This window comes from Neolamprologus multifasciatus, chromosome 11 (genome assembly GCF_963576455.1).
Source record: "Neolamprologus multifasciatus chromosome 11, fNeoMul1.2, whole genome shotgun sequence".
Lineage (NCBI taxonomy): Eukaryota > Metazoa > Chordata > Actinopteri > Cichliformes > Cichlidae > Neolamprologus > Neolamprologus multifasciatus.
The window spans coordinates 18,317,008-18,330,318 of record NC_140449.1 but is presented as its reverse complement, the minus strand read 5'-3'; the positions used below and the strand labels follow the sequence as shown (position 1 = coordinate 18,330,318).

At 39.4% G+C, this 13,311-nt stretch overlaps 1 protein-coding gene across 3 annotated transcripts in view; it reads right to left on the bottom strand.

Annotated features, from left to right (window-relative positions):
• Nucleotides 1–1,219: 1,219 nt before the first annotated feature.
• Nucleotides 1,220–13,311, bottom strand: part of osbpl3b (oxysterol binding protein-like 3b) — a 41,970-nt gene continuing 29,878 nt past the window's right edge. For 2 of the 3 annotated variants that reach the window (XM_085177572.1, XM_085177574.1), the window contains exons 8-23: nucleotides 13,032–13,135; nucleotides 12,701–12,793; nucleotides 12,449–12,608; nucleotides 11,823–11,953; nucleotides 11,054–11,155; nucleotides 9,874–10,011; nucleotides 9,145–9,238; nucleotides 8,768–9,012; nucleotides 6,769–6,906; nucleotides 6,562–6,625; nucleotides 6,383–6,461; nucleotides 5,960–6,104; nucleotides 3,520–3,664; nucleotides 3,290–3,416; nucleotides 2,302–2,424; nucleotides 1,220–2,151 (exon numbers count right to left, since the gene is read on the bottom strand). In XM_085177572.1, coding sequence (XP_085033698.1) covers nucleotides 2,055–2,151; nucleotides 2,302–2,424; nucleotides 3,290–3,416; nucleotides 3,520–3,664; nucleotides 5,960–6,104; nucleotides 6,383–6,461; nucleotides 6,562–6,625; nucleotides 6,769–6,906; nucleotides 8,768–9,012; nucleotides 9,145–9,238; nucleotides 9,874–10,011; nucleotides 11,054–11,155; nucleotides 11,823–11,953; nucleotides 12,449–12,608; nucleotides 12,701–12,793; nucleotides 13,032–13,135 — 1,985 coding nt within the window. In that variant the 3' untranslated portion in view covers nucleotides 1,220–2,054. The remainder of the gene's footprint in view (nucleotides 2,152–2,301; nucleotides 2,425–3,289; nucleotides 3,417–3,519; nucleotides 3,665–5,959; nucleotides 6,105–6,382; nucleotides 6,462–6,561; nucleotides 6,626–6,768; nucleotides 6,907–8,767; nucleotides 9,013–9,144; nucleotides 9,239–9,873; nucleotides 10,012–11,053; nucleotides 11,156–11,822; nucleotides 11,954–12,448; nucleotides 12,609–12,700; nucleotides 12,794–13,031; nucleotides 13,136–13,311) is intronic. The other variant, XM_085177575.1, reaches the window with a different exon arrangement.

Sequence of the window (13,311 nt, the reverse complement as noted above, 5' to 3'; positions counted from 1 at the left end):
TGGCCTTTCTTCCTGCACGCTTACAATCCATCTTATAATAATAATAATAATAATAATAATAATAATAATAATAATAATAATAATAATAATGTCTCTTCTATATTTGCTTGTACTGGTAAATTTATGTAGGGATATATATAAAATAAAGAAATAACCTATTTTACAAGTATCTTAATCACACTGCATTGATGTATCTACTGCTCTGCATTATAATTTATTCAGTCCTATTTGACCAGTGATAATATTTTATAGGGCATTTTTGTAAAAACAGATTATCAGTAGTCCGCTTTCATATGCATTTGTCGCCACCTAGCGGCTGAGCCCATGTTCGCTAGCGTGGGTTAACAAACAAAACAAAGAAAAAGAATACAAACAAACTATACTACAGTGAATTATTAGAGTAACATAAAAAAAAAATAGAAAACAAAAGAGAATAGGTGGACTCAAGGAGCCCTTTTTCAAAGTCATTTATCATATTGTAGGATGTCAAAAATGCAGACAGGCTCTAAGGATCACTAGCGGCATTTTACTCTTTTCACCAACATGACTTTCACAACATTCCTGCATTCGTTATTTTTAAATGATAACCTTTACTTGTTGCACGGCTCCATAATTGCTCATTAACCTTGAACTCTGGTCATTGCTTAGCAGGACGGGCAAAAACAAGCCATAAACACGAACCGTCGTCAAACACATACAGCTGTTTCTAAAGTGACTGGAACAATTCACTCAACACTTGTGAAACGTAGCCACACATCTACTGTATACTGCAGGCTATTCATTGGAAAGTATCATGCACAGGTTTCCATTTAGATGGCACTGAGATTTAACCCATAAAGCCAAGAAAAATATAAAGGGATGAAGTGCAGCCACAGCAAAAAATTCTATAATTTAGCACATGATCTGCTAAACCACAGTCCTTTAAGAGTTGCTACTTCACTTAAAGAATATGTATAGTAAGAAGCAGGGAACTGCTTAACATTCCCAGTAAACCTAGTGTTTATACCCCAATTGCCTTTCATAGCTTCCTAAATGGCATTTTCGTGTGGCATTCCTGACCCATCATGTTTAAAATTAATTGCATTTTTCCTTTATGCACCAAAATTATAATCAGGCTATCTACCTGCCAACTCATCATCTGAGATGAGAGGGAATTATTTCAACTGTCTATTTGCGTTCAGTGTTTTTGAACAAACAACCACAAAAGACTCAACAAAAAGAAAACAATCAGAAATTTTATTTGAGCTCATGGAGCATAGTTTTTGGACATTTCTTTTCCTTTTTTTTTGGTCCCAAAGCCCAGGGTCCATATAGACAATGGTGTGCTGAATAAAGTGAAAAAGATATGACTGAGTTTGCTACAGCTGCTCATAGTTGCACAATCATTCACACATTCATAGCGAAAAGCAGTAATTACTCATCACGGACAGAAAAATCACTTCAGTAAGGATTCGGAGATCGCTTGCACAATATTTTGTTAGCAAGAATTCCTTACGAAACATAGACTTTTGTTTTATTTTTTTAAACATCTGGCAGGTACAACAAAATAAATTAAACAAGTTTGAGTACAACCAGTAAGGCATCAGGCAGATGCAGAATAAATATCGGATGTTTACACTGAATCAATGGCGTAGCGAGGCTAGTTTATCTCAGAGGTAGAGAATGTCCATGGTAAGACAACAACCAACATAACCAGTTGATCAGTACATTTTAAGCTAGTGTAGATAAACTATGAAACTCTTCTTCTCATCCTTCATACCAAGGATCTTTCCTTTTCTTAGTTTAAGTGGTTTAGCACAACATAATATGTGGAATGCAGGCAAAAAAATTCAATTAGCCTACTGCAAATTGAGCAACATTCTCATAATATGTTTGCATAAATGTGTTTATACAACTCAGATAAGCACTTGCTATTAAGGCAATAACTCTGATGAACTCCAGTACAGAATGTGGATGGTCAGAATGAGATACAGACATCACCAGAACCAGTCTGGATCACAAATCACAGTAGAGGCTGTGCAGGTCCAAATGTTTGTATGATCTGCAGCACACGGTCACCACAGTGTAGGAAAATCTACATGGGCAAAGCCAGGCTCTTTCCTCAGCTCCCAGTACGTGTTGTTGCTCACCCAGGTATCATCCTGTGCCTTCCTGTGGAGACAGAAAAGACGCACAACTGCAATTAACACCGTCAACGACAGATTTACAAGTTGTGTAACACCATTAGGAGCGGAGATGTGGTCACTTTTCCATAAGTGACTTTCTAGGTGAGAAAGTTTTAAGCTTAGATACTCAGGGTACCTGAAAAATTTAGGCTGATGTGTTGCGTTATTCTCTTCCAGGACTCTCCGTCTGTCTCTCTGCAGCTGTTCAATCCTCTGCTTATGCTCCTCTGCAGCCTCCAACTTCCCCTCCTCCAGCAGTCTGCCGATGAGACCCAGACGCATTCATTATGCAGATGTTTAAAACATTAATCTTCCACATCCAAGCATAATCTTCATTCGCGTCTTCTCATTTCGAGTGAATTTTATGGGTTTTCCTGTTTTTGAATGGCCCTGTCACAGGGTTATTTCCAACCTGGGCATAAACAGTCTGTATACGTAAAGGCGGTGAGCCTGTTCCACTTTATTTGATAGAAATCTATACATTTTCCTGTTATTTATGACAAAATATTGAACAAAAAAGTAAACAAGCATACAGTTAAGAGAACTGGTTAAATAATATAACTTTGCTGCTGATTTTACTTTACCTCTGGATCGTTGTAAGATGGTGGAGCTTGGGCTAAAAAGGAGAATACATAACCACTTATTTGCAGAGCTGGAAGCAGTGCAGCTTCATACTTTGATGGCAAAGTACTGAGAGCTTCTTTTTTTCTCCAGCACCTCGGGTCAGCAGCATTTAGTTTGCAGACTTCAAAAACTTAAAAGATGAGCTAAAATTAGTTTGATTGTGATAGCCTGAAAGGGCGTGCAGTTGCGTACTATTCTTAACGCGAGTGCCTATTTTTGTACTTTTTTGATCACAAGGTGCATTTTTCAGGACGTGACTGAGATCAATGATGGTGTGGTGCTTAGATACTCACTGGCAATGCTTTGGTTTTTAATTCAGCTATGTCTGACAGTCCTCTGGCAGGAAAATTAGATGTTATATCGAAATTAGTTTTGAACCTTTTCCCCCTGTATGTTTCTCACTGACATTTATTACAATTAAGCTGACGATCACCAGGCTGCGTAAGTGCATGGAAATATACTAATGGGTTTTTAAATGTTTTTCCCTTTTTTCCTCTTACCTTTGGTCCACTCGTAGTCTAGTGTCTGTAGGTGGTAGCAGCAGTTTCAGGGATGGGTCCAACTCGTTCAGCTCAATCGCAAACTTCGTAAAGCCATAGTACTGCTCATGGTCTACTGGCATTGCATCTATATTGTACACAAGTAACATCAACAGCATGAGAAGCTATAACTGGGAGACACATTATTGAAGAGTTTTTTTTTCCTACTTAATTTTGAGAGACTTTCATACTTGCTCTCCAGATGCATGTAGCTGAAGGTGGGTCTCCACAGAAAACCGCTTCGTGCCACTTTCCAAAGAGTCGGTGGATAACCTTTCCTTTATTATTTGTGATCGTCCCCTCTATCTCATTTACACTCGAATTCCAGTATTTGGCCTGTCAGAAAAAAAAGCAGCGTGTTATAGTGGGTGAGTATGAAAGAATGCACATAGCCCACGACAGTGTCTCTTGCAGTCAGCAGATGTTGCTCTTGCGTCAACCATTTGATCCCCAGTGTGTTTGTGTTGCTGGGCCGGTGTGTTTAACCCTCTCAAGGCAGGCGTTGCCGATTTGCAACAGTTAAAAACTAACAATCTGATTACCCCACATACATATTTTATGAGTTTTTTTCACTCAGAAGTACCACTGCAGGACTTGGTTGTGCATTAGCAACAAAAAGTTTAATTTGAGCCTAAGAGGGTTAATGAGAGATGAGGATGCATAATGTGTTCTGGCATGTCTTGACTTATACTGCACAGCTTCGAGAGGTCTTTCAAGTGACGCAAACTAAAGCAATAAACCTAAACCTCTTGGCAAATGACTCCATAGTTAAAAAAAAGAGAAAAAAAGATCATTTGTTTGTTGGGTTTTGTTGGCATGCAGGTGAAGAACACCATCTGTATAGATGCAAGAGCAACAGTTTGGATAAACACACTTTGTAGATTCCTCCATCAGGTAACGCAGAGGTTATATAAATGACTGTGGCTATGGTAGATAAGTAATGGATAACTTGGACCCCATCTGCACCACTTACTGGGCAGGCAGTGGACCACTTTCTCTAATATCTGTTTCCCCTCTGCTGTCGCGAGGACAAATGCAGAACATTTTGTACACCTCATACCTGCATTTATCTAATAGATTTTTATAAATTAAGATCCTTATTTTTTTATTATATGTAGATTTTGATTGAGTTCATCAATTTTTTATTAAGCGCCCTCCTTCTTTAGTGTACATTAGTTACGTTTCTTTCCTTTCCATGCTTGTGATATATTTACTCTATTGAGCTTTTCAGTTATTGAGTTATTTTTGCCGTCACATAGTTATTTTTAAACATTTCAGATAAGTAAAGCAAATCTGATCTTATCCTAGTCAAGCATTTCCACATTTCCAAGATGTCAGTTTGATCAGTCAAATGTGGGACACATAGAGACCCCAGCTAAAAGCCCCGAAAGATTGACTGAAGAGGTTGTGTAGACTCTGTGTTGTGCTCTGACAGTTCAACATGGACAGGCAGCTGGTTTTAATGTTCTTGCTGATCAGTCTACAAGCCCCTGAGATTCATAGAGGGACATGCTAATGTGGTAGCCATCATTATGGCTGATTGCTTTTACAGAAAAGCGCTCTGGTATGAATATGAAACAAGACTGTCGCCTCACAGTAGTGCACCTTTCATAAACTGATTTGTGACTACAGTATATTCATCCAACATGCTTCCAAAACCAAATTGTTTGGAGAAAAAACAAAGAAATCCTATTTTCTATTTCAGAAATAATTTCCGTGGTCCTGCAAAGTAATCTTCAGCGCAGTTCTCTACTTCACTCTAATTGTTACAGATTACTTTGGGGTTTTCAGAAATGTATGCCATTAATGAATAATGCATCTGGTGATGCGACAATGCAATCACACCAAATGCAATTTAATCTGCCTTTGTGTTTTAGATGTCGTTTATAAATGTAGCTATGTGGTAAGTTTATTCATGTAATCTTTTTTTAGCTGCTCCGTTTAGGGAGCCACAGCGGCTCATCTGCCTCCATCTCCCTCCATCTCCCTCTATCCCTAGCCTCCTCGTCTGACAAACCAACCCTTCACTACATCCATAAATCTTCTCTGCGGTCTTCCTCTGTTCCTCCTGCCTGGGAGTTCCATATTTAACATCCTTCGACCAATACATTCACCATCTCTCCTGTGCGCTTGTCCAAACCATCTCACTTTATCTCCAATCCATTCAACTTGAGTTGTTCCTCTGATACATTTCTAATCTTGTCTTTTCTGGTCACTCCTAATGAAAATATTAGCATGTTCAGTTTATTCATGTCATATTTATGTAAATGTCCCTTAAATATTAATTCATGTGTTCACTGTTTTTTCTGTTTAGTACAACAGGCATATTTTATGTTTATTGTGTAACAACCTAAAGATTTCTATGGTGTATGGTACACGTAGTGCATACATACAAATGGATGATTTAAATTAAGCATCTTTAAAAAGTTTTTATTTCATTTAAAGTCTGACAGTAGATGAAAGAGGTTTGAAATGAGACTGTGATAAATTATATAATAATAAAAGAGTCACTAAAACTTGCATATAAGGTCTTGTTCCTGAAGATTTTGCATTATAAATGTTGTCAGAGTTTGTTATAGAGGCCATCAGGCTGGATGACGCCTTGCATATGTTTACTTATGTTTACCTTACCTTAATAAAAGTGATCTTGCACTGACAAATATCACTGCTGGAGTTTCTGATGGTGATCTCCCCATAGTGCTCGATCCAGCGCTGCCCACTGAGAATGTTGTGGATGCAAGAGGTCACTTTGTTCCACTCGTAATGGTCTCCAAATCTGTCATTTAAAAAAAAAAAAAATGGACACTGTTACATATTAGAGTTATAATAAAAATAATTTATCTGTATCTGTATGTGGTTCTGACACAAAAATAAAATATGAAACCACAGACGAAGAATGGGGAATTGTTATTGATCTGAATGGAAAAAGAACAGGAGAGGAAAAATACTGTGAATCGTGCTAAACCCCCGCTGCGTGATTTTCTCTACACGTCTGCACAATGCCCAGGCAGGGGTCTGTGCAGCACCAATGCAAATGAGGCAGAAGAGACTCACCCTGGCAGAGTTACATGAGTGGTCCCCACAGGAACAATCTCCATTGACTTTCCCCAAAACTTGTTTTTACACCTCACGTCTGCAAAAAAATTGAGCAAATGAACATTAATTCCAGACAAACAGGTGTTATTCTAGTATTTAAGATCACTGAGAATGGATCAAAATCAATATTCCAGTACCTTGCCAAAACACAAAGTTTTTAGACTCTGCATGGCAAGCTGAGATTGGTGGGTGATGGCTGACCTGATGTAAAGGGGATTAAAATGCTTTGTTAATCACACAAAGAGCTCTGAGTTGACTTTTTTGAACAGTGCTATACAATAAAACATAAAAATGTAAATATTCATATGAATCCAGTCAGATAACAAATCAAGAATCATTCATACCTGCTCTGCAACAAATCGTAAGCCTTTATCCGGTCGGTCACATTCATATGTTTCTCCAAGAACAGGGTTGAAAGGCTTTCCCCCAGTTCTGTAGTAGCTGGATGCATAACCGGACACAACAAATGTAGCGATGTATATCTACAAAAAAGGATAAAAGCATAAACCTGAGCAGCAAGTACCACTTTAATTGCAATTTTTATTACAGGATGAGTGACTGAGTGAACACTGATCTGAGCTCTATCATCCATTTCATTTAATCTTATATGTGTGTTCTTCTTTTTAGCCTAATGAGCAGAGTAAGTGTCTGAATAGTCCTCCAGTAGTTTCAGTAAACCGACAGAGCACTGATAGCTTCTCTACCTCATAATGAGAGGCCACAGCCTGGAGCTTTCGGCCCGTTTGCAATTTCACTATGTGATCCTCTGTAGGTCTAAACATTGTTTGTCAAGGTTTTATTTGAACTTTTATATTGGTATTTATTGAGCTTGTTTATGGATTTTATATATGGCCTTTTTTTTATTCAGCACAATTTTTTTCTTTCATTTATTTGTCTTCATGTGTTGTTTCAAACTCGTTAGTCCAAAAAAATTGCCCCTCATGGGATCAATAAACTGTCAGTATTTGTACTGCACCAAGTCTAACATCAGCAGCTTTTCCTTTTTACACTTACATTTGCCAGCCACTTTGTTTGGCACACCCAGTCAACTGCTCGTTAATACAAATATCTAACCAGTCAATCACATGGCAGCAACTCAGTGACTTTAGGCTCTAAATAAGATGACCTAATGAAGTTCAAAGTGATCATCAGAATGAGGAATAAAGGGCATTTAGGTGAGTTTTGAAGGTTGTTGATGACAGATCTGAGTACTTTACAAAGTGCTGATTGGGATTTGCCTACAAACACATTTCCTGGGGTTTGCAAAGAACTGATAATGCCAGTGGTCAGAGTAGAATATATAATATATAATATATATAACTGAAATAACCACTTCTTACAACCAAGGTATGCAGACGTGCATCTACGAGTGCACAACACATCATTAAACCTTGAAGCAGATGGGCTACAGGAGAAGAAGACCGCACCATGTGTCATACCTGTCAGCTAAGAACAGGAAACGGAGGCTCAGCAAAATCGAACAATGGAAGATTGGAAAGATGTTGCCTGGTTCGACGTAAATCACATGGGTCCAGAATGAAATGGTGTACTGGATATTTTCTTAGCACACTTTGGGTTCCATAAGACTAACTGAGCATCGCTTCAGCCTTCCTGAGTGTTGTTGCTGGCTATATTCATAATTTATAACTACAGTTTACTCATCCTCTCATGGCTCCTTCCAGTAGATTAATGTGCCATGTCCCAAAGGTCAGATCATGTCAAACCAGCTTCTTGAACATGAAAGTGAGTTCACTTAACTCAAATGACCTCCCACGTCATCAGAGCTCAATGCAATAGAACACCTTTGGGATGTGGTGGATAAGGACATTCACAAATCTTCAGCATGTGTGATGGCATCATATCAATATTGACCCTCATCTCTGAAGAATATTTCCAGCATCTTGTCGAGTCAATGCCATGAAGAATTAAGGCAGTTCTAAAGGCAAAAGGGGGTCGAACCTGATACTAGCAGGGTATACCTACGACTGCTGAACGTATTTACTGTATGTTGTGCATATGTCTTATTTGTCTTATTCCACAGGGTATATCTCAAAAAACAACAAAGTTAGTCAGTGCAAAACTCATCATGCCGTCTTCCTGCTAAAAATCTTAAAGGTAGATCAGACTCTCTCACGTAAAGGCAGTGCACCGCAGTCCCTGAAAGCCAATCAGCAACAATTGTGCGTTAGCTCTAGTTTACTTGGCTATATACGGCATCTCTTACTTGTCACGCTAGTTTTACCAACAGCAGCTCTTTTTCTCAGAGGAAACATCAAAGCAAACAAGTAAGCTGAACAAAAAAGGCCCAGCCCACACACTCAAAGAGCGAAACTGCATTCTCACCATACGTTCAAAAGGGTCCTGTGTGTTGGCAGCCCTGTCTAGCAGCTCGCTGTACTCCAGCTCCTCACACAGTCTCTGCAGGGTGTTGAGGGGTTCATTAAGTTGCACAGGCATTGCAACCTTGGAAAGGTCTTTGCCTATGTTGTTCCTAAGGATGTTCCACAAGCTGATGGAGGTGTTGCTCGGGCTGGGTGTGGGCAGACAGGATCTACGACGATCAAGAACAGTGCCTTCTTCCACAGAGCCTGAAAAGAGTCGGTATAAGAGCTGAGGTTAGGGACACCTTGATAATACATACCGACAACCCAGTGTACCAAAATATCATTTTTATATAAATGCACAAAAGTGCCCCAAGGCTAGTACTGTAATGACTTTACCCAAGTTTGGTCTTTCACTTTCGGTCTCATTACTGAAGTTGTCCATGGAAATGTTGTCACTAATGTCACTGATATATGAGTCATCCTCTGATACCTAAAAAAACCCAAAACATTCAAGTTGTTTTAATATCACTGACAAAAAGGGAATGAACGAGTCTCTTTTAACATCTTGTCACATCTGCAGAAGATCTAAAGTGGTGGAGATGAAGGTTCTCTTAGGACATGGTGGCAGAGCTGCACCTCGGCTCGCTGTATTTTTAGATGAAAGTAATTAACTTTCATTTTCACATTGCTTCCGCTCCAGGTGCTACCTCATCAAGCATGCCACATGAGCACTGAAGGAAGAGGAGGCTGAACTAACATAGGGCAGATTTGTTTTATGACACATATCATAAAAAAAAATGGATTTAAGACAGGACGTTAAGTTAAATGGCATTTCCCCCTTTTCTGTAATAAAATACCATGAATTGTCCAGTGTGCTTACAAAATCTAGGCCAGTTATCAGACACATAGACAAAAGTAAAGAAATCCTGGGTGACAGGCAATAAATAAAGTAAGAGCCACTGGTGGAGGTTTTGTTCTGGTTGTGCTTGTGTAAACAAGACAAATTACTCCAAACATCAACAGCAATGATAATTCTATTACGTAGCTCTAAATATCAGTTTGCTACAAGCAAAAAGACCCAACATCACAACTACTGACAATGAAGAGTTTAGTCTCCACACTTACCTCATTTTCAGAAGAGCTAGCAGATAACAGAACCTCCTGTGCGTCAAAGAACTCGGACAAAGACTCCGCGATTGAAGCTCTGCTCTCATTGGATACTTGGTGTACGAGGGGATGGGCTTCATCTACTGATTCCTGTTTCTAAGAGAAACAATGTCCACAGCTACAATAAGAACACAGGAAGGGGCCCCACCATCATTCCGGGGGTGGCAATCACAGTGTCATTGAGAATACAACACAATCACAACACCCACAAATTTAATCTGCAATATATTGAAAGACAGTCATTTATAATACATACGTAAATATATTGGCTGACATCACACCCGTCATACACTTTTTTAATTTCTTGACTGATTTAACAAATGTAGGTTTATAAACATTAACAAACAGCTGAGTGACATTATGCAGTCGTGTGCATAGCGTCTCAATATGGGTGTGTCTGCATTCAATCATACTGTTATCAGTCAAATAAGCCAAATAATGAACTGCTGCAAACATGAACTCTTCAGAATCAAAATTTCATAAGACAATTTATTCCTACCTAGAGACTGCCTGGCAATATACTACTGTATTAAATAAAGCAAGACTAATTACAGTGAGAAGTGAGGCTGCATGCCTGCCCTGCACACATCTCAGACAATAACTGACAGGCATGCAGTTGATTGCCAATATGAGATAGCTTTCCACACATGGACTTGAGCGCCCCAATCTACCCCTTGTTATTGGTGAAGCTGATTAATTAACATGGAGATGTTCTCAGAGGAGGCGTATTAGTTTTGCTCTGCGTGTTTCCAGGGACACAATTAAGCAGATTGGCTCGCTTTGTGTGATCAGCAAATCCGATTAAACGAGCAAAGAGTTTCCTTTAGAAGACGATTATATGGACCTAGAAGCCTTCCTCTGAACAGTGTCATGGTGAGACATTTGGTTACGCAACGACGAGGCTGAGAGGAAGAGGCAGTGTTCCCCAAAAGGAAGTTCTGTTAATTTTTCTCATATTGACTGAGCTGGATGAGGGGGTGAGAGGAGAGTGACATTTGTTGATTCTAGATGAGAGGAAAAGGACAGCTCATTCATTCTGTGGCACATTCAAGCTTACGGGGGATAAAAATAAAGACAGATATATAAGTATAATCGTCATGAAGGTGGGGGAATCGAGTCACTGCATTCCTGCACCCACCTGTACAGGGGCAGTGAGCGTTATTAGTGTGGGCTCTATGATCTGGGACTCAGCATGAATCTTGCACAGGCGTTCTCTCAGCTCTGAGTTCTGGGCTAAAGCCTGGAAAAAATAACCAGTTTAAACACTGTTTACTGCAAACACCCGAGCCTTGAAATACTTGAAATCCTCAGCATACATCAACAACCAGGCTAATTTGGAGTTGTGTAATCTCAAGAAAATCAGTAAACATCACATTTACCCATTTACGTACTGGAGAGGCATGCTTTCACCTGTTATTATGTCAAGTGGAACAGAGTAAGCAAACCAGAGAAACCAATAAGAAAAGCTAAAAGCTAAAATCCAGCAGGCTATAGCAGAGACCACACAAATCTGAATGTGTAAAGAAATACTTGCGCCGGATTAGAATTTGTGCAGTCTCGACGCCAACACATTTCTTCGCTGACTACATGACAATGAACATGTACAACCAAAGACAGAAAACAGAAAAACAAGCCTCTGGTGGGAGGCAGAAGCCACAGGAAACATGACTGTTGAATGCGGTCTCATTTAGGGGGGCTGACATCACACCGGGAGCTAGTAATCCCTCTAAAATACTCGTAAATGTGTCACGCTTGACAAATGGTGTGGGAGGACACGGCATACGAGAGAAGTGTAAAAGCAAAAAAAAAATTTAAAAAGGAAGAAAAAAGGAGAATAGCTAATACCTATTTCTGTTGAAAACATCCGCTTGCAAAAAATGTGCAAGGGGGTGTGTTATTTCACATACCGCAGCCAGCGTGTTCTTCAAATTTACAACTTGTGGAGAGGTGGGGGGGCAGGTTTCGTGATCCAGGCACTGTTTTAATCTCTCTCTCTCTGATGTCAGTGTGCTCAGGGCCGCCTTCATGGTTGTATGCACTGGCAGCAACAAGAGACACAAAAAGAGGGAATCAAAAAGATGATTATTTGGAAAACCCTGCCATTATAAATGATTAAGCCCATCACACATCTTTAGCTCCATAATTTTAAATGTGTGCATAAATTTGTCAGTTTAAATAGCAGCAGAACTGACAGCAGTTCTCCGGAGTAAGTTTGAAACTGTAAAGCCATTATGTAAAAAACAAATGAATCTCATTACTCCATGTCAAGCACCAAGAATCTGCATAGAAAATTCCAAAGAGGACAGAAGGAAAATTATATTCATCCTCTATGCGTCAACCACTTCCTTACAAAGAGATTTAACAGGTTTTGTGGCACAAAAAACAAACTTCTGACTTAATATCAGCTAGAAGACATCCACATAACTAACAGCAACTAACACTTCAACTTGTTAGAAGTAGCAGCACCACACGAGTCTTAGCTTTTGTGCAGATTTACTTTAGTTTTTATCTGAAACTAGAGTTTTTCACTCACAGTTGGTGGCAACACGACAGAAGTCTTCTTGCAGCTTGGCCACATCAAAAGGGGAGTCCAGGGATTCAGGATCGGCTTTATCATTGCTCAGTGCAGCAGTGGATAGGTTGGGGTTTGAGGCATGGAGGCGGATAGAGCCGGAGGAGATGCAGCTCGGTACCTAGAGCAGAGCAGGAAGAAAAGCTGGAGATACTCACAATGAAATATAAAAACAAATTAAGCATGATCACACTTCTCTGTCATGTTGTCTACCTGCAGAGTTGTTTTGACATCTTTGTTGTAGTTTTTAGTGCGCCACTTCTTTGGAAGTCTCTTTTCTTTTTTGGGGCTGTCAAAAGTAGACGCCTAAGAAAGCAGATGTGAAATTATTGACAGTCAGGCCAGAGAGGATTTTTTTGTCTTTAAAGGAAGGCTTTTTATGGAAAGTGGTTTCACAACTACCAGAGTAAGATGCAAGATGAAATATCTTCTATATTTAATAAGAGGTGAGTTAAGGTCAACAGAAAATAACCTTAATAATGTTTTTGTATCATCAGAAAAGTTACCCTGCATGTAAAGTAACCAGAAATACTGCAGTGCTGACCTGCAGTGCTTGGATGGATGGAGCAGAATAAGTCCGGTGAATTACTTCCATACTCTGAAGCAGGTGGTTAAGCTCTAGGAGATAGGCCTCACATACTGATAAGTCTGTCCGGATGAGAACAAATACTAATAGTTATAAAAGGAGGTACAAAGTGAAAAAGAAAACAAGACAGTTAAAAAGGCTAAAGTGAGAAAAAGGGCAGTGCCCGAAAATGGGCATGTGTTAGTTGGGCCTATTGAGTGAACTCAAAAACCAGTCTCTGTAGAAACAGCAGAGAGGG